Below are 24,246 nucleotides of genomic sequence, written 5' to 3'. Positions count from 1 at the left end.
GGCTGTATAATTAGCAGTGCAAAATTTCAGTGTGAAAGAAGCATATACTTTATGTCCAAACAGATCTAATTGCTTACTGTCCTTGTCAGATGGGGTGGAGCGGGGAAACTGGTGTTTGTTCTTTTGGTTGACTGCGAGTTTGGCACTGGATAAGTGAAAAGGAATTCCGAGCCCTTGGAAGGGATAAAGTACTTCCGATCTGCTCGCTTATGGATAGGTAGGCTTGCCACAGGAGTTTGCCAGATGGCCTTGCCAGGTTCTAAAAGGGCTGCGTTGATAGGTAATGCAATCCTGGAAGACGAAGAGGGCTGCAGGATGTTGGTTAGCTCATGTTGCTGTTCAGGGACTTCCTACCGTTTAATTCATAGCTCATTGGCAACTCTTTTAAAGAGGCCCTGAAATTTTGAGAAGACATCCAACGACGTAGGGAGAGGAGGAGCAATGCTTCATCAGGAGGAATAACTGGTTCTATTTGGTTAGAGGCAGGCCTTGCTTGATCCTGTGGTTGTGACAGGACTGCCTGATGTCTTGAGTCAGTGCAGGTTTGTCAGCTGGTGGTACCAAGCAGGTCTCATGCCTAACTGGAGTGGCATCATGAGTGTGGTCCTGAGTATAAGGTGCCCATGGAACCCAATATTGCCACTGTGGTGGGAAGGGAATGGGTGGTGCCATCCAGGGGTTTACGCACCATGGGGAGGGACCCTTAGAGTAAGATGAGGTAGCTTTTTTATGATCTCTCTTGATTGGGGTCTGCGGAGATCTGATAAGATGATAATTCTCCCTGCAGCTCAGATTCCTCATCACTGGAGGAAAGCTGTCTGGACCTTGCCTGAGTGTCTGGAGAGAAGTAGGTGTTAAGTAGGGGTGACTGCAAGATATGCGACACCAGTAGGTCCCTTGACTGTGTGAACTGCGGTGCCGCAGAGCTTCTGTGAGGTGAGGGCTGCACAAGAGGCATTTGTTGAGAAGAAGGGTTCCTCTGCACCAGTGTCCTGAGCCTTGTGTCACTGCCGGCCAGCTCAAAGGATGATGGTGCCAGGAGAATGAGAAGAGCCCGTGCAGGGTCAGGTAGGCTAGTATGCATCGGCACTGCTTCCACTGCGGTGCCAAATGGTGCCGTGAGAGAGGCAGACAACTGGAAGCCTGAAGCCTCGGCACCAGAGTGGGGTTCCACTGCAATAGACACTGGTGGGTTTCGCCCGGCGCGTCAAAAGTGCTCAGCTGAGGAAATGGCATGAGGGAAGTAGTGGATCTGCCTGGTAAACTCTTGTCCCTGAAAATACCCTTTGCGGGTGAGAGAGGCTGCCACTTTTTTAAAGTGTTCTTATCTTTTTTTTTGAAGCGAGGGTGGGGGGAAATAAGCGGGGCTGAGGAGTGCAGTGGAGTCAGCACCCGGATCTGAGGCTGGTCTGAGAGATTTTTGCAGCAGGAGGAATTTTAACTGTAGCTCTCTGTCCTTGTGTGCCCTGGATTTTAACTTGATGCAGTGGGCACATTTTTGGGGGATGTGGGACTCCCCCAAACATTTAATACATTTTGAGTGGCCATCTGAAAGAGGGATGGCATCATTGCAGTTAGAGCAGTACTTAAAAACTGGGGAGCCAGGTATGTTGGAATTGGCTGCCGCTGACAGCAACGGTCTGAGGTGTCCAAGCACAGTCTAAGAACCAGTGAGCCGGGCATGGGCTCCGGCACTGGTTGCGGGGAAGAGGCTACTCCCCGAACCCCGCTAACTATTATAAACTAACTATGCTAGTAAAGAAAAAATGCATAAGTATATACAAATAAAAGGATTATAACTAATATAGACAAGAACTACGAGTAGTTAGGGAAGCGGAGGTCAGCTAAGCTGCGCTCCACTGTTCCAACGACCGACACGGGCGGTAAGAAGGAACTGAAGGGCGGCTGGGTCGGCAGGGGTATATATCCGGCACCATAGCGGCGCCACTCCAGGGGGCGCCCTGCTAATCCACCGAGCGTTGCTAGGGTAAAAATCTTCCGACGAACGTGCATGCGGCGCGCGCACACCTAACTGGAATGGATATGAGCAAGCACTCGAAGAAGAACAAAAAGTTGTTTTGTTTGGTGGTTTTTTTTGTTTTTTTTTAAAAGAAAAGAGAAGGGAAAATGATATCTAACTATAACTGGGAAGTTAAACTAATGAAAATTAGTTGAACAAAGAGAGAGAGGAATTTCTCTAATGAGTCTGCTGAGCTCTGTCTCAGGCAGAGGACAGTAGAGAAGAAACAGAGGAAACCAGTGGCGCATGCGTACTATTAAAGCACACTCAATGTGTGGGGCAGGCTCTGTGCATGCGCGACTGCTATGAATACTGCTGTCAAAATCTCCAAGTGAAGGCACAGGGACACAGCAACACCTGGAGTGGAGCACCCACAGGGACGTCTGGAGTGGAGCACCAACAGGGACATCTCTCGAAGACGAATGATAGCATGGGATATTAGGGGGTTTGGAAGACACAAATGGTCTTTGCAGTGGGACTGGATTACAATCCATGTGAGCTAGTAACACAGATACTTAATCACACAAAAAGCTTTGATAACTTTGAACACAGGGTGCTAGACTACATAGCCTACCAACATAACGTTTAATAAGCAAGGAAATGTTACTGAACACCCATCAGTGCCCCTTCAACACCTTATAGTTCACCCACATATCTCCTTCTCTGGAACCACCAACTAGAATCTTTATCTTCAAATAAATATCAATCACAGACACATGCAGATTTCATTTTTACATAATTAATTTCTACATAAAAAATACCAGCTTTATATCAATCACTAATACTGATCACTTATTCAAGTAATTTTTCCTAAGCATTACAGAAAAACATAACACATTCACTAATTGCAATCTGGCATACTTCAACACATCAGTAAAAAAAAAAAAAAAAAATCTGTGTACAATTTATGAAATCCACACTAACTGTATATTAATAAAAATAAACATGAAACAAATAAAATGTGGTTGGCCTTCAAGGGTGCCAAACAGTCAATCAGGAGGAGAGTGGAGATTGTGGACTATGGGTGACAGAAAGAAGGGAGTCGTGGATGAGAAGAGAACTGATGAGTTGAGGACAAATGGAGTATTGAATGACTTACCTGCTTATTTCCTTTCTTTTTATCTTTCTCTCTCAATCTGGACTCTAAATTCCTGTGTTTTTGTGTGGAAATACAACAATAAAATGTAATACCCCAGTTCAGTTTACTAATGAAATTTAATTATCTCTGGAGGGTTAAGAATTCAAAAAAGAAGCAGTTGCCAACAGATTCAGTAAGTTCTTTTCTTGCAGCTACACGTTCAACAATTTTCCAGAGAAGCTGAAAGGACTGATGCTGACTTACAGTGCTTTGCAGACTTTTGTCAGTCACTTTTTCCATACATGGGGCACAGATTTCTAGTCTAAGTCATTAATATTTGTTTAACATTCCACAAGAAGGATAAGTGTTTTCATATATCCTAAAGTGTGTGCAAGCCTTTGCTGAGAAGGAAATCTAATAGAGAAAGCACTGGTAAAATGTAGAATAGGATTATTTCTAAAGAAAGGACAAAATAAAGTTAGGGGGAGGGGTGCAGAAAGCTTGATAAGCAAGACAGAAAGAATGTAAAAGCACAACAAGGGAATGTTTAGGTTTATTACCATGGGCAAATCAATTATGCTAAAAGTTTTAGAGTAAATATCAAACCACTCATTATCATAGAAAATGGAACTCAAAATAATTTATTCCAATTTATTTAATAAGCTTTAGAAAGAGTAAATTTCAACCTTCATATGAGCTGCACAATGAACACTCCCTCACACCCCCATCGGCCACAGCCAGTGAAAAACAGGACAAAAGCTTTCTTCAGCAATGAAAGAACAGAATTCACTGCAGCAGAATGAATATTTTTATTCTCCAGAAGGGACTAGATTTCGAAACAGCAAATGAAATAAAGTTTAAAAAAAGAGAAAAAACAGAAGATGGTAAAACAGAAGATGGTAAAATGCAAATTTATTACCATCTTTTGAGCCCATGAAACAAAACACCAAAATATAAAGATCTGGTTTTTCCCTTAAAGTATTTCTATTGTTTTACTTAAACTGAGCCCTTAATGTTTTCTATTCTCAGGAGAATTCTCTCACAGGAGTCCCAATGTTGTCAACAATCACATTAATCTCTCTGACAGTTTTCAGCAAAGGGTTTTGAACCAAGATACTAATCTTAAAAAAACCCACATACTTGCAAGGAATAACTTAGTGGTTGACATTGTTGGCACAGAGTCAGCAGTACTATCTTCACGGTGTTTAATCTCTTGCCTGTTATAACGGGCACCGATGCATTTCCTTGCCAACTAGACAGCGGAGTGCATCTAGCTGGTCTCATCTTCCCAAACACCTAGCACTTTTACAGTCAAATTTAAGAACAAAGGGAGTATCTAGAGCAGGCCTGCACAACTCGTAATATGGCGAGGGCCATATTACTTCAAAGAAAACAGCTGAGGGTCGTTCCCTGCCCCAGCGCCGCCTGCCCCGCCCCTCCTCCCCCTGAAACACATCCCCCACCCCAGCGCCACCCTACCCTATGGAAACACCCTATCCCCCGCCCCCCGAAGTATAAAGCCTCGCTGCCACTGCCCGCCTGCCTGCTCGTCATCCCCGCATGAAATAAGGGGAGGGGAAAAGGGGGACAGTTTGAAGGGATTTTCTGGGGCTATGAACTAAGCCGGGGAGGGGAAAGGGGGGCAGTGTGAAGGGATTGGATGTGACTGTCCAACACATAAACACAGGGGCCACAAGGAGCCTGGGGGGGGAGGGGGCGGCAGTGTGATAGGGGCTGGGGAGGGGAAGGTCCCTGGACCAGGGAAGGGGGCAGCAGTCGAGATAGGGCAGGTGCGGCACACACACACATCTCTGGGGATTTCCTGGCTGCCCACAGACAGTTCAACACCCGCCCCCCCCCACATACAATCACTACGGAGGCTGCCCTGGGACCAACCAGCGCAGTAGCCACCCTGCTCCCAACCGAAGAGGGGGTTTGGGGGAGGTCTCGGCTCAGTCCCCCCCGCTCCAAGCTGTGGCTTGAGCCCAGGCCGGGCGCCCCTCCCCTCGCTCTGCATTTACCAGCTCTGCCTCGTGCCCAGTACTTCCCACCTCAGTGGGCCCCGGAAGTGACACACCCGCTGTAGGCCAGGCGGGGGGAGCGGGAGATGGAGACACGTGCGGTTCTGGCCGTTAGGGCGCATGCGGGGCTGTGAGGCATGGCCCCCCCACAGGCAGGGGGTGACCCCAGCAGCCCCACCCCACCGCCTGCCCACAGGCCGCATAGTGAGCCTACGTGAGCCGCATGTTGTGCAGGTCTAGTCTAGAGAATAATAGTTCTGACTGATCAGAGAGCTATACTAAGATGCAGAGAGCCCTACTTCATCTGTCAAAAGATGTCAAGGTTCTTAATGGCTTTCTCCTAATAAAAATCTCAATGTATAGTTATCAAGTACTGGGATACTTGAGATGCTGCCTATTTCTGGAATAAGCAGGGTTTACCCCACACAAAATTACTCCAAGAAGACTCTTAAATACTGTAGAGTATTTTTATACAATTCCAAAAGGCAGAATTAAATACCTAAGTATTACGCTTTTTAAGGATACTCCACAAGGTAGACAAGGTGAATTTGTCTCTCCAGTACATGTTAAATATTTATATTTACACTTCATGAATATAAATATTTAAATCTGTTATAAAACAAATTACAGAGTAAAAGCAAATGGAGCAGATGCATATGCACCTGTCAGTGATCCCCTCATCCTTTCTAAATGTCAAGTCTGTTCTCTCAGGCTTAGCCTTTGTAAATGTTATATAAGAGGTAATCCTGTAACAACCTAGGTAATACCATAAACACAGTCACCTAGAAATGACAGATACTACTTTTATGTAACTGCTATATCAAATCAGACAACAGGTCTGTCTAGTCTGATATTGGGTAATACCTTTTATACTTCAGAGGAAGGCAAAATCTATACCTGCGTTCTTTAATAATACACCCAAACCATTCATACATATATGTATAAGAAATAGCCATTATTTTATGATCCTGGTGAAGTAGTCTTCATTAAAAAGTGTAAAATTTTTGTTACTCTCATTAGCTTGATGTGTAATATTACAAACAATAACAGCAATAAAAATACTCAGACTTTTTATGCATTTATCAGACAAAAAGCCTGGAGATAATATTGCTGTCATATTTCATGAACTGCTCAATATGTGCATTACAATAAAGTTAGTTTTTTTAAAAACCCCTCAAATGTTAGAAAACCAGGAAATGGTAGAGTTAGGGTTGCACTTCTTAAGCAAGGCACCCAAAATACCTTAATTCTGCTCCTATTAAGATACACTGAAAAATGTAAGTGAGACTTAAGGAAGCATTTTGCAGTGGGGAGGGTTAGAAGAGTGGCACTGAGAAGCCTCCTTAGGTAAATGTAGATTGAAACACCAGTAGGTTCACACATAAGGTGGACAGGTGAGAACAAAGGGCTTGGGAAGATTCCCTCCTTTCCTGTGGACCTCCAAATGTGTCCCCCATCCCGTCCTTGATTTGCCTGAGGTGACATGCTGGCACCCCTTATGATCTTCCTTGAGACCAAGTTATATTTTGTGCTCTTTCTGCAGGGAAAATGGCAGGAACTTTTGTTTTTAAAATCAAAGCTTATGAGCCCATCATTCACAATGTCAAATGTCAAGTTTCTTGGAGCCAAAGTCCTAAAGCATAGGTCCAAGCAGAAAACAATTTGATATTTCACTTTATACTAATTTTTGGTACTGTGCACTAGTTCTCAACTAGTCTAACGAATAATTTCTCTCTGCAGTCATTTTTTTTTGTGCTACACATTTATAATACTCCCTTTGCACTACCTGAACAGTGAAAAAGAAGCAGAACGGGGCAGAGACTGAGACTCTAAGTACTGATGAAGCCTTTTGAAATCAGATGTTCAGCCCTCAGGCTGAAAAGCCTGAACAATAATGCCCCAGATGCTATGTGGAATAATACACTGAAACAATTTCCAATACATTTTGTATTCCTAACAGAAGAACAATCCCTCACAATGAGATAGGCAGCCAAAAGGATATAATCTACTGCCTTTCCATAGGCCATTGACAAAGGAGTTCGTGATCTTCCTCTCCTGCAAGCAAAGAGCTTGAGAATGGCAAGAGCAGGAGCGAATTTTCTCCATGCACCTGTGAACATAGAACACGAATCTGTGTCTGTTGTAATTGGGTATTCTGTACTAGAAATTACAATCTACTAGAGTAGATAGTTGCATCTACAGAGCACCAAATTCTTTGCAGTACACTGCAGTTGATGGAGACTAAACCTGCTGTGGAGATTACATTTGTACAACACCTGGTGTGGTGTCATCCTTTCTCCACTGTAGACTTATATCCAATTCTCTGATGCATAACCAGTTAACTGGTGAGTCTGATGCACTACCAATTTGCTTTCAGAGCTGATGAAGCATAGTCAGTTTGCAAGGAAATCTTAAATTTTGTTTTTGAACAAAATGTCTTCAAACCAACCTCTGTACTTTATCCCATTAAACAGTAAGTACACTACAAGTTTTAATATTTGAAAGCTAGCCATTTGCATTATGGTATCCTCAAAATGCTGATTTTTTTAAGAATCAAAAAAGTTATATTTTCTAAGTTAAATCGTTCCAAAAATGGCTAGAGTGATTAGTTTTGAGTATTTTAATAGTTCTTCCTGGACTGAAACTAAACATGTTGGTTTTCATATTGAAGGAGATTTTGAAAAAGTTAAAAGGGAGTCAAAAACAAAAGAGAAGGGATTCCATAACCATTGGTCTAAAACCTTCATCAGTATTGCCACTATTCTGCACTTTTCCTTTTGAATTTTAAATGAAAACCACCCAGTCCTCGTGACTTACTACACTTGCATTTCCAAAATGCAGTCTCCTCTTTTAGTGAATGTGAAACCTAACAATTGTGCAGTGTTCACTGTTACCCAGTGGAACTCCAACACACATCACCAAAATTAAATCCACCTTGCTCTACGAGGCTCTAAAACAAACTGCTCAAAAAGCAGTTGTTCATGATATCAATAATTTGCTTTAACAATCCATGTCCAACATGCCATTCAGCTAGCTATTACAGCAGCTACAAATCCTCCAATTTTACTATTCCAGTATATTTTAAAATTTTTAATCTCTTTTGACATATTATTCTCGTTATCATTCTTCTCAAAGTAAAATACTTTTACTTTTTGTGCTTCTATCACCTGTGATTTATGAATAAACAGATTTTACCCATGAAATGATGGTCTTCCTTGTGTATAACTACAACTCTTTTGCCTCCCCCTAGTTAATTTATTTTTTTAAATTAGTTCACATCTTGAAGACACCAATTATTCTGGTCTCCGTGACAAGTCAAACATTCCAGCATTGTATTTAAGCTTTCATTTTATGAATTAAATGCACAAATGTCTTCCTGATTATAGTACGGCTACGGTTAATAGGTTTATTCAGCTGAAATCTGAACCACTTGATCCTCAACTGCCTTTGGACTGGAAACAAGTTAAATTCTTTTGTTCCTCATCACATCTACAGCCATATTAGTACATTAGTCATATTAGTCTTAACGCTGTAGTTATGTTCCTGAAAAATGCAAATGTAAGTGAAATGATGTTAAGTGAATCCAATTTCCCCACAAGAATTAATGTAAATAGAGGGGGTTAGGGTCCAGGGAAATTTTTTTCACCAGACAAAAAACTATATGTGCGCGCGCGCACACACACACACAGTATAAGTTTTAAACAAATAATTTAATATCGTACACAGCAATGATGACTGTGAAGCTTGGTTGAGGTGGTGAAGTTACAGGGTGGAGGAGGGTAGGCTATTTCCCAGGGAATGCCTTACTGCTAAATGATGAACTGGCACTCAGCTGAGCCCTCAAGGGTTAACATGTTGTTGTTAATGTAGCCTCACTCTACAAGGCAGCATGAGTGGAGGGAGAGGAGACAGCATGACAGACACACACCGTGTGTGTGTGTGTGAGAGAGAGAGAGAGAAGCGCAGTGCCCCTTTAAGTATGCTGACACTATTCTAAGTATATTGCCTTAAAAAAGATCAGGAAGTTGAGACAGCAGCTGTGGCCGCAAGCTCCCTCCGCCCTGAGCCCTGTCCTGTCCTGACCCTGATCTATATGAAGAAGGGGTAAGAAGGGGGCATGAGTAGGGGGGAAGGGGACACCCTGACATTAGCCCCTCTCTTCCCCCCTCCCCTGCACAGCCAGCAGGAGGCTCCCAGGAGCAGCTCCAAGGCAGAGGGCAGGAGCCGCACATGGCAGCGGGGGCAGAGGACAACTGAATTGCTGGCAGTTGATAGCCTGCTGGGCAGCTGCTGCACAGGGAACTTAGGGAACAGGGAGCTGATTAGGGAGTTGATAGGGGGCTGCCGGTCCACCCTGGCTCCAAGCTCCCACCAGCTAGCTGCAACGGGCTGCTTTTCCTGCAAGCAGTGGACAAAGCAGGAGGCTCCCAAACAAAATTATAAGGGAGCACTGGGCAACTTTAAACAAGCATGTTCCTTAATTGATCAACAACGTAACAACGTTAACTGGGACGATTTTAAGTGACGAGTTGCTGTATTTCTGTCCAGCCTGAACTGCCCTCTGCATCTGATGGCCTTCCTTCAAATCCTAGTTTTAAATTATTCCCCAAATTTCTGTATTCATTGGCAGCAATCTGGCAGGCTTAAAAGTTTAGACTGAGCCCCTTCCAGCAGTGCAAGACTTCACTGACCCAAAAAGTTCCTAATGAACTTTCACTCTTCTTCTCTGAAGTCTTCTTGTCCATGCATGGGAACATTCTAGTTCTTTATCTGACTGATCATAAGTGTGTATCTAGTAATACTTCTGTCTTGAGTTTCAGCTTTCTATGATAGATATTTTATATCCTAAATATTCCTTCCTTGACTCCTATCCTGCATTTCCTTGCACCTTGATATCAACATCTATGTAATCAGCTTCCTTCTCAGCACCTGTCTATAAAGTGACCAAACTTGCTGGAGAGAACCAGCATTCCTACAATAAATTTTCATAGCCCTCACAAAACAGTTCTCAACTATTCAGCATCCTCTAGCATAATGCTCTGGTGCCCTGTTAACACCACAACTAGACGCTTCTGTTTTTTAACTGGCACGATTATGGCTACCTATTCAAAGAAATAGGGGCAACAAGCTCTACCACTCTCCCTCAAACAATCCTTAAAAATCACTGAGTGTTGGGACTGAAATTTTCACTTTAGGAATTCAAGACGAGATGTATTCCACTTTGGCTCTCAGATCCTTGAGTTGCTTGAATTCATTACGTGCATATATATTACTTGGCCTCATGATAAATACTGAAAATTACTGAATCTGAAGTAACAAACTTGACAGCTTTATCCTGATTGAAGCGCTAGTCACCAATTTCTCCTAGTTTTGCTTGGGTCCCAGTGCAGTGGCTACTGACCTACCATTTACTGTATAAGGGCTATTAAAACAAACAGAAACCGCACAACTGCTTGGACTGAAAATTCTTTTACGGATATATTCTCTCCCTAATGCTCAAGTTATCATACAGGAGTTATATAAACATAAACATATAGAGGGAGCAATATACTCATTACGCTAGATGCATGAAATGAAAAATACAGTAAGCGGAATATATATTACAGCACTACAAAAAGTAATTTTCCCTCTGTTGTTACTCACGCCTTCTTGTCAACTGTTGGGAATGGGCGATGTCCACCTTGATTGAACTGGCCTCCTTAGCACTGACCCCTCACTTGGTAAGGCAACTCCCATCTTTTCAAGCACTGTAATATATATACTGCTTCCTGTATTTTTCACTCCATGCATCTGATGAAATGGGTTTTAGCCCACAAAAGCTTATGCCCAAATAAATTTTTTAGTCTCTAAGGCACCACAAGGACTCCTTGTTGTTTTTGCTGATACAGACTAACACGGCTACCACTCTGAAACCTATTACGCTACATATTACTTCAATACACAAGTGCTTAGCAACAGTCACTAAAGGCAACAAAGATGATGCTAGAACTGAAACAGTGACAGCATCCTCCTACTTCTGCCTGAAAACTCCAACAGACCCTGCTCTTGAATATCCACTCAATATTTCATGAAACTTTCATGATTTCAGATGTTTTCCAATGGGTCTGTGCCAATTTGCCAGTTCCTTGAAGCAAAAGTTTTTACGTTGCCCTTTTCTACTTAGGACCAGAAGCCTATTTTATCATCCAGTTATAGACCAGGCACTCGTTAACCTCTCAGAACTCTGGAGAATTGTGGTTTTAAGGGAACCCAGAAGGGAGGGACAAATTTAGAAACCCGTTTATCCAGTTCAACAGAATTGAGATGTTATGGTTTCCACTCTTCCGGTGGCTCCCCTCCCCCTACACTCTCCCCGCCCGCGCTCCCCAAAATGCCAAATTTCCATCATCAGAGCTCTCTCTATAAACGAATAGTTTGTTACTGGACTCAGGAAGAAAGAAACCACAGGCCTGTTAGGGACAGAGACAGGAGTGGAATATGTGCTTGAAAGCATGTTTATTCGGCTGGATTGCAGATGGCCAGTTTAGGAATACGGATATCATATTTTTAAGCATTTCATAATGTCTTCTTATTAATTTCAGCCAAAACCACCAAGACCAAAATTATCTGAAATTGGTGCTTATGTGTCCTGACCCCAAACCCAACAATGTTTGCATATAAAATATATATATTTCCCCCTAGATTTAATTTTTTTAATCAATTAGCAAACAGTGTTCCTGAGAGACTAAGGAAAAGACAGGCTTCCATGTCTAAGGAACTGAAATGCGGTATTTGGTAGATTCTACTTCCAGGAAACCAAAATGCTGAAGTCCTAGAGAGACAAGCTGCAAGCAAAGAGCCCTCCTAAAGGAAAGGGTTTTTTTGGACCAGCCTCTTGCCATTAAACACTCCATATTTTACTTTAGTCTGATATTTTTATTTACATCTAAAACCCTTTTTCATCTCTGAATGAAAGCATTCACTTCACCCTTCTGTGAACATGGAGAAAGGCTTTCTATAAATTATCCCACCCAAAAGAGATGCTGGCATCTGGGTGACAGGAAGCTGACATACCAGTAACAAAACGACTGGTTTTCATGAAACTTCTTACCTCTCCTTAATCCAATTGATCTTTATGAGTGTTGCAATGTATACATTTTGAATGGCTAACTGCTGGGGACCATTACAAAGAAACCCTGAAAAAGATATATCCTTCCCCCCCCCACCATGCCCCCAACAAAAAACTCTCAAACCAACCCAGCTATCACAACAAAAAACAGAAAAACCACCACATCACACCAAAAGAACGCCGCATAAGCTGGAAAAGGCTCCTTTGTCCTTGTCAAATAAACAATCACATTTTATAATGTCATCGCAATGTGCATTTTTGAAGGCTTTGGGTGGGGAGAGGTTATAACCACTAAAGTGAGAATGACACTGATCATAACCAAATAAAGCTAATGCTGTACAGACTTCTGTACATATCTTAAAGTTTTATATGTGCATCAGCTCATGCTATGCCAATCCTGAGTTCTCATATGCTTCTGCCAATGCATATTTGTATCTGAAATTTATTTATACCTGATTAAGCAGAATACAACACGCTACAAGTTTCACTGGCAAGATGTACCATACAAGAAGTTACCGCAGTCATCTGTCTCAAAATGAAAGGGCTGGATTATCACAAGGAGTAGATAATATGCCAACAAATTATATACTGTGGCATTCCCCTTCTCAGGTTTTGTTTCTTTCTTTATTCAGTTGTCTTGGTGCTATTATAGGAATCCAAATCAATATTGAAAAGCCAACCTTTCAGATAATAACAAAAGAGTAAAAAGGTCATCCAATTAATTTAATTTCCTTCCCTATTACAGGAAACTGGTTACTTATTCCTAGATTCTAATTCATAGATTTAAGCTGGTTACTTATTTGCAGATTCAAATTTTAAATCTGTTAAGTTTTCATACTAAAAATATGCCAGTTAATATTTGTACATATTTTCAGAAATATACTGTTCCATGACACCTTTACTGCACAAATGATCCATAAGTACAGTAAGGAATCATAATACTACCTAGCTCTTATACAGCACTTTTCATCAGAAGATCTCAAAGCACTTTACAAAAGTTGGGGAAAGTGAGGCCACAAGAAGGTGATGTAACTTTCCCATGGTCACCCAGCAGGCCAGTGGCTGAGACAGAAACAAAATTCAGGTCTCCTGAGTCCCAGTTCACATCTACAAGGCCACATCTGACCATACAAAGTATGAGTGACAAACCAGTTCTCTGTAGAAGGATATCTATACACTATTTAGACAATTCAGGAAAGAAATTACACTTTTCCTTGACCTGATGCTTGATTTCTGAGCAAAAGCTAGTCACCTGACATCTCTTCCCCCTATCACTGCACAAATCCACAATAATCTGAGTAACAGTATGTGAATCCCTGTGTGTGGCAATTACCAAGCATACTACAATTTGTCAGTGAATTTTCAGAAGAAAATATTCTGCACAGAAATCAAGTGTCACGTCAGTGAGCAGAATGCCATTTTCTGTCCAGAATTGTATAACTTTACAGAAAACATTATATAACATATCACTTCTAGGACTAAGCCAACGTCTTTAACATGTAAATAAGGAGCTGTGAGCTACAATAAAAGGACAAATTTCAGTCTACCCTTCCCTATATGCTCCATTTACATGGGAGGAAATAGTGATGAAAAGGAAGAAACAAGTGAGAAAAAAGTGCACTTTTGAAACCTGGAATCATTGCGCAACAGAAATGATAACCTACCTGGGATGGCACAACTTGATAAGTACCACCATGCACGAGATTAACAACTCAGATGTCAAATACATATGTTTTCAGAATATTTACATAAGAATTGTTCAAAAACCTAAGTAAACAAAAAAAATCTTCAAGGAAAATTTTTAAAAGACTTTGCAAATACAAAGATGATTGTGCAGTCTGAACATATGCTGTCACATAACTAGGGCCTTGTGGATTTCTGTAGCATTGTACCCACAGAATGCATTAGCAGCTGTAGAACTCCCATATCCAAGGCTTTAAAAAAGTCTAGTAATGAGATCACTATGTGCACTTGGAAGTTAACTCTTTGAACACATGCTCTGTACAGGACCGGCTTGATGGAAAAACCACAAGATGCCACGGCCGAGAACACTGTACACAGGGACAGACCCATGCCTCTTTAGCTCTCCCTGAAGTACTGAAAGGGTTGAATCACCCCACCAGACTGCCACAGAATAGAACAAAAAAAAATGGCAATTTAAATTAACGGGGGAATTGCCTTCTAATGAACAATTAGGATTATGTCCTATGTCTTAATTAGTTGAATGATATCAAATACCTGAGAATAATGAGATAGCTGTGGTCAGGGCTGGACCAATTGTGCAAAGTCAAGCAAAATATTTACAAAACAGATTGATCAATAGAGTGTTAGAAATCATAACTTTTAGAATATGACTTAAAAGGCAGACTACTTCCACATTATACTTACAATGGGGAAAGGAAAAGAAAATGATTTTTTAAAAGCTGCAATTATTTTGAAATACTAAAGCAATTTTACTTGAAAGTTTTTTGAACAACTCTCTTCATTCCTACCCTTGCTTCACTGTAGCAGTTATAACAGTGATATTACAGCACTTGATTATTCACTGTTTGACATAACTTCTGATGTTGGTATCAAAGTTAGGTGAATGGAAAAGTGTTTCTCTTGCTTTCAAATTGCCAACTTTATTTTGTCTGTACCATTTTGTGGGAGGCTGGTGACTTTATAGGTGGTGATACAGCAGTGCGTTGACAGTTTAATGGGTAGAGGAAAATGTGTAGCAGACTAGTGGGTACATCTGGAACTGATGAGGAGTGGAGTAGGATTCAGTGTCAACTGGAAGCTCTTGGTAATCACAGAAAACATGTGATCCTCCACATGACCCACAATACATTTTCATTGCCACAGGAATACTTACTGATGCTGTTGTGTGTTTCATCCTTTATTTAATGAAGAAAATCCAGCAAAATAAGGTCAATCCTTTTGGAAAATACCCCAAAGCAACTAAAGAAAGAAGTCCTTAGAAGTAGTTATGATGCAGAAATCAACATCCCAATCGTAATATCCATTTGATAAAACCATTCCAGCTACCCACTTTACAGTTCAATTGAATCCCTGTTTACTTACCATAAAAATGAATGAAACTGCAGAAGCAGAAGCCAGAGGCAGCTATCTGCAGTGCTGTGGAATAAAACTGTTCTTTTAAACACAAACCAATTAAAAGCAAGGCACCAGGTGCGGAGGAAAGAGGAGAGAGAAAGCACACATGCATACAAAGGAGAGAAGACTGGCTATCAGCCATATCCTCCCAGTTCAGATTTTTATGCTACCTGAAGCTGTTGGGAGCTGTCATTGAGATTGTCCTCCCTCCGTCTGGCCTCTTCTAGCATCTGTGCACTCTTCTTTTTCTCCACTTGCTCTTTGTGCTTCAGGTTTGCTACCTTCTTATTTTGGTCTTTGACTTGCCTGTGAAGTAAAAAACAAACACTCAGAGCAAAATCCAGAATATGTTTTCAGTCAGTTCTGGCTCTTGTGTGTCCTGGACCCAAGAACAGTGGAAAGACCAGAAAAATTCTTCCTCATCTTGCAGAAGTCCACAAACACTCCACTTCCAACCCACACTCAATTGTAAACTCCATTTAAGGAACATTTCATTTTACTCACCACTATTAAGAGAAGTGACTGGAAGTTCCTGGAGTAATTTCAGATTGCATCACCCCATTAATCTAAAACTTCAAAAAGCTACATCTGTAGGACTCGTTGATCAAAGACATACCTGCTCGCTGGTGACTTGTCATAGTGTATTATACACATATATAGAAACCCATATTACCTTGTGTACACCATTGTACTTTATTCAAGGAGGTGGGGGAAGCAAGAGGAATTTTTAAAAAATCCCACAACTCAAACATACAGGAACATCTTCAAGGTCCAGGCCATCTGCTTCAAGCAGTAAAACTATTTTCTCCAACCTCAAATTCTACTTGTTTACTAGATATTTTGTGGTATATTCCCCAGCCCCATCTTAGAGAGACAAGAAAGTGTGCATAATTTCCTTTTTCACTTGCATCTGTGAATTATTCTTGATGGCTCTGGCAACTACCACTGCCCGCAGAAGGGGTTTGGCTTTTCTGGGCATTAAGACACATGGGGTATGGAACCTAATTACAGATCCTTTAAGCTCAGTCTCCTGACCACAGAAAACTTAAGTCTAAACTTTTTGTCCAATCAAAATAAAACAGACCAGCTTTGCTTCCTCAGCCCTTTTCTCCATAATTACATTTGGAGTTTGGACTCTGGAATAAAAGACAGATTCTTTAGTCCCACACTTTCCCCCCAAATATCATACAACTAGCATAGAGAACTCTTTAATTTAATGTTTAGAAAAAACAATCATAAACTAGCTTCCTTTTTGGTGCATCACACACACAGAAGGAGAAGAATGTTCCTTCTGATAGCATTTCAGAAAGACATTTAGAATAGATCACAAACAGCTTTGGCTGCTTTGATATTTCCTTCAGAGCTCACAACAAAGAGATTATCCTTTTGCAGTATACACCAATTAACTGACTTATAGGCTGATCAGTGCTCTGCAGTGCCATACAAAGAATTTGGGTTCAATTCCAAGGCTATGGTTTTTGCTCCCTGAGCCAGCTGGGACTGGAGTAACTGCATCGATAGCAAACTCATTGGTGTTGCTTTGCCGACACTCTCATCACAGAGAAAAGAACAGCGCTGATGGCTTCCAGAGACAGTGTCTTCAAGCTATTCTCGATCAAGGAAGATGACCAAGATGAGGTGTCTTGAGAAATATAGAAGAGGAAGTCCTTTGCTTATGACTTTATAGAATCATTGGTGTACTTATATAAGTGCCCTTTCCAAAAAACTACAGCTGATTCTACTAGGGATTCTACATGGACACAAGTAGTATAATTGATAAGCTGCTCTGGGCTAGTGCTGCATCATGGTAATGGGCACTGAGTCCACTCTGAAAGCTGATCTGGTCAGTGATTACATAACTTTTCTGAAATACTTTGTCAGCACTGAACTGAGCTTGTACAACACAGAGTTATTTCTGTACTGTTAAAAAAAGATAGAAAGCAGAGTTAATTTAGAGAAAATATAGTTAAATAATCCCAAAACACACAGTTTCACATGGGTATACTAATAACATTCCTACATTAAGGATAGGTGTATGGATTTGTTTTGATAAATTTGATGAAGCTAAATTTATCCATTAGAAAAGTATTCCTTGTTATCACTATTTGCTGGTGCACTCTGAACTACAGAAATAAAGGAGCACCACTGATTAAAATAAAAAATAGATTATCTTCTGCAAAGTCCAAGTCCTCTGCATTAAAAGGTCCCTCTTGAAAAGCAAGCTGATTAAATGAACTTTTGACATGAAGTTTGCTGCCCAGGGTCTGAGCCAAAAAGCAAGAATTGCTAATGAATTGGCTGCCATAGTGTATGTAAAAGATTCATCTGAATGTTGAAGAAGCAGTCAGCCAGAAATTCTAAGGCAAACATAAGTACTTCCTAAAGGCAGATTTAGAAAGAGCCCATGCAATTCCCTAGTGCCTTCAACCACTTGATTCAAGCCAGAGTTATGGAAGCTGCATAAAGTGCAACCTAGGGCAATCCTACTGTATCTTTGATGGAAAAAATCATGTGGCTGTAGTGAAGGCCTTGAACGAGATAGGGATTCATAGTAAACTTGGCTGTAATGGTTCAACTATTGTAAAAAAAGGACAGCTCACATGTGCCTTGGGCAAAGAAACCTATAACTTGAAAAAGTGAAGTAATTGGGAAGGTGTGGGGAATGTGACCCAGCCTCTTTCATTGCCCACATGAACTGCATGTTGCCTCTTACCCTGCCAACAGAACCACAGATGATCATAAGCAGAATAAGGACAATGGACTTTAAAAAAGCAGACTTCAACACACTCAGAGAACTGGTAGGTAAGATCCCATGGGAAGAAAATCTAAGTGATAAAATTATTGAACACGAAACTGCCAATTATTCCAATCTGAAGAAAAGACAGAAAGAACAGTAAAAGGGCAAAATGGCTCTGATCGGGAACTCTTTAATGACCTGAAAATCAAAAAGGAATCCTACAAAAAGTGGAAACACAGACCAATTGCTAATGAGGACAAAGGAACAGCACAACCATATAGGGACGAAATCAAAAAGGCTAAGGCGCAAAATGAATTACGCTTAAGAAGGGACATAAAATCTACTAAGAAGTTTTTTAAATACATTAGGAGCAAGAGTAAGATGAAGGAAAGTGTAGGTCTTCTACGTAGTGCGGGAGGAGAGCTAATAACTGATTATATCAAACAGGCTGAGGTGGTTAATGCCCATTTTGTTTCAGTCTGCACTAAAAAGGTTAATTGTCACCAGATACTCAAGAAAATAAATATTTTAATAATAAAAGGAATGCAAGCCAAAACAGAAAAAGAACAATTTAAAGAATACTTAGATGTCTTCAAGCTGATAGGGCCTCATAAAATTCATCCTAGGAAACTTAAGGAACTTGCTGAAGCAATCTTGGAACCGGTGGCAATTCTCTTCAAGAGCTCATGGAAGGTGAGAGAAGGGCAAACATAGCACCTATCTTTAAAAAGTAGAACAAAGAGGACCTGTAGAGTTATAGAACAATCAGCCTAACTTCGATACCTGGAAAGATACTGGAATATACCAATGAACAATCAATTTGTAAGTACTGTGACAGACCCAGGCGAGTGGGGTGCAGGAGTCTGGTAGAGGGCAAATATACTGGTCACTGGGTGAGTAGTTTTCTGTTCCCTGAGTGACCAGAGCAGGGTCTGCACTAGAGTAGTCAGGAACTTGCTAGAACCAATTAAGGCAGACAGGCTGATTAGGAGGGTTGTTTGTCATAAAGTCAAAATTTTCTATGGAAAACAAACGCATTTTCTGGGCAGCCCTAGTCGAAAGAGACACATTGCTCAATGGATAGACTGGGGAGATTGGTAGACAAGCACCTACCTCCCCTGTGGGGGGTGTGGAGGAGCAAGGAGCTGAGAGTGAGAGGGTGTGCTGCTGGAGGACTAAGGAATACAAGTGTTATCAGACACCAGGAGGAAGGTCCTGTGGTGAGGATAAAGAAGGTGTTTGGAGGAGGCCTTGGAGAACTAGCCCAGGGAGGTGTAGCTGTCACACAGCTGTTACAAAAGGCACTATAGACAGCTGCAAATCCATAGGGCCCTGGGCTGGAACCTGGAGTAGAGGGCAGGCCCGAGTTCCTCCCAAAACTCCCAGCTCCTGATCAGGCACAGGAGGAGTTGATCCAGACTGTGGGGGAGATTACTGAGGTGAGCAAAGCTGCCAATAAGCGCAGGACCCACCAAGGTAGAGGAGGAACTTTGTCACAGTACCTAGAGGATAATAGGGTTATAAGGAATAGCCAGCATGAATTTGTCAAGAACAAATCATGCCAAACCAACCTAATTTCTTTCTCTGACAGAGTTACAGCCCTAGTGGATGAGGAGAAGCAGCAGCAGCAGATGTGACATATCTTGATTTTAGTAAGGCTTTTTACACAGTCCCACGTGACATTCTCGTAAGCAAACTAGGGAAATGTGATCTAGATGAAATTAATCGAAAGATTGTATTAAAAAAGTAGTTATCAATGGTAACTGTCAAAATGGGACAGCATATCTAGTGGGTCCAGAGGGGTTGATGCTGGGTCTGGTACAATTCAATATTTTCATTAGTGACTTGGAGCAGAGGGTATGCTTGTAAAAATTGTAAATTATCTCAAGAGGGGAAGAGCTGCAAGCACTTTGAAGGACAGGATTAGAATCCAAAATGACCTTGATAAATTGAAGAATTGGTCTGAGATCAACAAGATGAAATTAAATGAAGACAAGTGCAAGGTACTTCATTTAGGAAGAAAAATCATATTCACAACTACAAAATGGGGGACAACAAGCTAAGTGCTAGTACTCATAAAAAAGATCTGAATAGTGGATCATAAATTGAATATGAGTAAACAATGTGATGCAGCTACCAAAAAGGCTAATATTATTCCAGGGTGTATTAACAGGAATGTTGGATGCAAGATGCAGCAGGTAATTTTTCTGCTCTACTTGGCATTAGCGAGGCCTCAGCTGGAGTGCTATGTCCAACTCTGGATGCCACAATTTTAGGAAAGATATGGACAAATTGGAGAAAATCTAGAGAAGACCAACAAAAATGATAAAAGGTTTAGAAAATGATCTATGAAGAAAGGTTAAAAAACTGTGCATGGACCGTCTTGAGAAAAGAAGACTGAGGGAGGGACCTAAAGAGTCTTCAAATATGTTAAGGGCTCTTATAAAGAGGATGGTGATCAATTATTTTCCATATCCACTGAACACAGGACAAATAGTAATGGGCTTACTTTGCAGCAAGGGACATTCAGGTTAGATATTAGGAAAAAAAGCTTCCTAATAATAAGTGTAGTTAAGCTCTGGAACAGATTCCAAGGAAGGTTATGGAATCCCCATCACTGGAGATTTTTAAGAACAGGTTGGAGAAAAACATGTCAGGGGTGTTCTAGGTTTATTTCATCCTGCCTCAGTGCATGGAGCTGGACTTGATAACCTCTTGAGCACTTCCAGCCCTACATTTCTATATATGAAGGCTTGTTATACATGCCTAATGTATGCCCTTCAACTATTTCCCAATTTTTTGCACAGAAAAGGTGTGTAAAACTCACTATACAAAGAAGACTCTTCCCTTTCCTTCAGAGAACTCTGCTTCCGGAGAGCTGGAATCAGAGCAACATTTATATAGTGCATTTCATCTCAAAGACTCTGAAATTTTGGACTCACAGGAAAAAACAGTTACCTACCTTCTCGTAACTGTTGTTCTTTGAGATGTGTTGCTCATGTCCATTCCAAGTAAGTGCGTGTGTGCCGCACGCACAATTGTTGGAAGGTTTTTGCCCTAGCAGGATCCGTTCGGTTGGCTATGGAGGCCGCCGGAGTCATGCCTTCATGGCGGTGTATATAGGTCCCTGTCAACCCACTGCCTCTTCAGTTCCTTCTTGCCAGATACTCTGACAGAGGGGCAGGCGGGTGGGTCTTAGAATGAATATGAAGAACCCATTTCTAACAGCAACAGTTATGAGAAGATAGATAATCAGTTTTTCTTATTCGAGTGCTTACTCAAATAGGTGACTCCCAAGAATCTCCTAGGAGGAGAGGTCAGAGTCCAGCAGATCACAAATCGCAGCACTGCTCTGCCAAATGTGGCATTTGTAGTTGGCATCGAGGTTTGTTGCATGGATTGGTTCCTGAGTTAGAGTCTATGGTGCAGTGTGCAGTTACTGGTGAGAATATGCTTCAGGTTGGCAGGTTGTCTGTGGGTTGTCTGTGGAGGCCCCCGGAGTCACACCCCACTACATGCATCCAATGAAGTGGGTATTCACCCATGAAAGCTCATGCTCTAATACGTCTGTTCGTCTATAAGGTGCCACAGGACACTCTGCTGCTTTTACAGATCCAGAGTAACACGGCTACCCCTCTGATACTTCTCAAAGAAGATCAGGTTGGTTTGGCACGATCTACCTTTTATAAAATCATGTTGTAATTTGTTCCAATTACCATTGACCTCAATGTCCTTAACTACTTTCTCCTTCAATTTTTTCCCCAAAATCTTGCATACAACAGATGTCAGCCTAACAGGCCTGTAGTTGCCCTGATCACTTTTTTCCCCTTTCTTAAAGATAGAAACTATGTTAGCAATTCTCCAGTCATACGGTACAACCCCTGAGTTTACAGATTCATTAAACATTCTTGCTAATGGGCTTGCAATTTCATGTGCCAGTTCCTTTAATATTCTTGGATGAAGATTATCTGGATCCCCTGATTTAGTCCCATTAAGCTGTCTGAGTTTGGCTTCTACCCTGGATGTGGTAATATCTACCTGCATATCCTCATTCCCATTCATGTCTGTTAGTCTCTAAGGTGCTACAGGACTCTTTGCTGCTTTTACAGATCCAGACTAACGTGGCTACTCCTCTGATATTCATTCCCATTTTTCAACCTACCATTATCCCTAAGCTCCTCATTAGCCTCATTAAAGTCTGAGGCAAAGTATTTGTTTAGATATTGGGCCATGCCTAGATTATCCTTAACCTCCTCAGGAAGGCGGCTACAACTGACATGCACTTGGTGAACACCTAAGGGACTGCCGATAGGCCAAAGGGGAGAATTCTAAACTGATAATGGGTGTTGCTGACCAAAAAGTGGAGGAACTGCCCATGTGATGGTACTATTGACATGTGAAAGTACGTGACTTTCAAGTTGAGGACAGCGTACCAGTCCCCCGAATCCAGGGAAGGAATGAAGCCAGGGAGACCATACAGAACTTCAACTTTTCCAGGAAATGTCAGGAATAAACAATCCCCTTGCCCCTGAACTCCTGAGGGACATCCTTTATCACTCTGGCTTCTAGGAGCATTTGTACCTCCTGTATGAGAAATTGCTCGTGAGAAGGGTCCCTAAAGAGGGACAGAGAAGGGGGATGGGAAGGAAGAAGGGAACAGAATTGGAGAGAACATCTAATTCTACCATGTGTATGACCCATTGGTCCAAAGTGATTCAGGCCCAGGCATGTTTGAAATGGGATAGACGACTAATGAAATGGGGAAAAGGATCCGGGATTCTGCCTAGTGCATGGCCCCTGGGAGCACCTTCAAAAGTTTTGCTTGGGAACTGAAGACTGCCTTGTCGAGCCCTGGTCCTGGTTGGAAGAGGGCTGTAAAGGATTTTGTCTATTACTCCTGCCCCACTTTCTACTGTAATCTTGTCTGGGAGGAGTGGGGGAGAAGCGTGGTGGAGGCTGAGGTTTAAAATACTTTTTTAGTGGGGCTGGTGTATGGAGCCCCAGAGAGTTCAGTGTTGCTCAGGAGTTCTTGAGACAATGGAGCTTAGAGTCTGTCTGTTCTGAAAACAAACCTGAGCCAATGAAGGGCATGTCTTGAATTGTTTGTTGGACGTTGCGTAGCAGGCCTGAAACCTGCAGCCCTGAGCTCCTTTGCATGGCTATAGCAGTTGACACTGTGTGGGTTGTTGAACCCAGTGCAGCTTGCAAGGAGGTCCTTTCTGTAACCTTGCCCTCCTTGAGGACGGCCCCAAAATCTGACCAAGATTCAGCTGGAAGCAACTTTTTGAACTTAGTGTTCCAAGAGTTAAAATTATAGTGATGAGGACCGCTTGCTGATCCTGAAGCTGGAATAGACTTTACGGCTGAAGAGGTCTAGCTTCCTTGCCTCCTTAGATTTGGGTGTTGGTCCCTGCTGCCATTGTCTCTCTTTCTCATTTGCAGCTGCCACGACTAGTGTTCCCAGTTGATAGTGGGTAAATAAGTTGTACCTGCACAGGGGTACAAAATACTTTCTTTCCACCCCTTTGGCGGTGGGGGGGGGGGGGAAGAGAGGCAGGAGTCTGCCATAGGGTCTTGGTAGTGTTTTGGATGGTCTTAATCAGCGGCAAGGGCACTCTTGAAGGACCTTCGGGAGTCAGAATACCCTCATAAGATCAGTTGTCTGCTCTGACACTTTCTCTGCCTGAAGACCCAAGTTTTGAGCCACCCTTCTCAGTAGCTCCTGGTGAGCTCTGTTGTCCATAGCCAGCAAAGTGGCAGAAGAGACGGCTACTGCCTCATCTGGGGAGGATGAGGATGATGCCCTTGGTGGCACCGGATCCTCTTGACCCTTCAAATTCATGGGGATCCTCCTGTGCTGATGTTTCTTGTGCGGTTCCAGGGGCAGTACCGGTCCCTGTCTCTGTGCTGGCATCGGTGATGGCTGCAGTGCCAGCTTGGGTGCTGGTGTTCAAGCCATGCAAAGGTTCTCATGCCATAGAAGACGTCAGGGGAGCCCGCCTTTCCAAGGTGATTGACAGCAATCTGGAGCCCGGCCCCTGGGCATGATGATATGACCACGGGGTCCAGATGGGCCACTGTGTTGGCATCTGCCATTGGGGTAGCCAGGGCATCATGGGAATTTGTTGCCCCTCTTCCTGCCTTGAACGGTGTTGAGAGCAGTGCCATCGCCGCTTTGAGACT

General features: G+C 42.1%; 1 protein-coding gene across 4 annotated transcripts in view; it reads right to left on the bottom strand.

Moving 5' to 3' along the window:
* ERC1 (ELKS/RAB6-interacting/CAST family member 1) overlaps positions 1 to 24,246 on the bottom strand; it is a 633,604-nt gene that overhangs the window by 267,961 nt on the left and 341,397 nt on the right. For all 4 annotated transcript variants that reach the window (XM_032796761.2, XM_032796763.2, XM_075069542.1 and 1 more), the window contains one exon: positions 15,497 to 15,632. In XM_032796761.2, coding sequence (XP_032652652.1) covers positions 15,497 to 15,632 — 136 coding nt within the window. The remainder of the gene's footprint in view (positions 1 to 15,496; positions 15,633 to 24,246) is intronic.

The sequence above is a fragment of the Chelonoidis abingdonii genome, chromosome 1, assembly GCF_003597395.2.
Source record: "Chelonoidis abingdonii isolate Lonesome George chromosome 1, CheloAbing_2.0, whole genome shotgun sequence".
Lineage (NCBI taxonomy): Eukaryota > Metazoa > Chordata > Testudines > Testudinidae > Chelonoidis > Chelonoidis abingdonii.
Note: the sequence above shows the minus strand (reverse complement) of the source record. Positions and strands in the feature narration are given on the sequence as shown.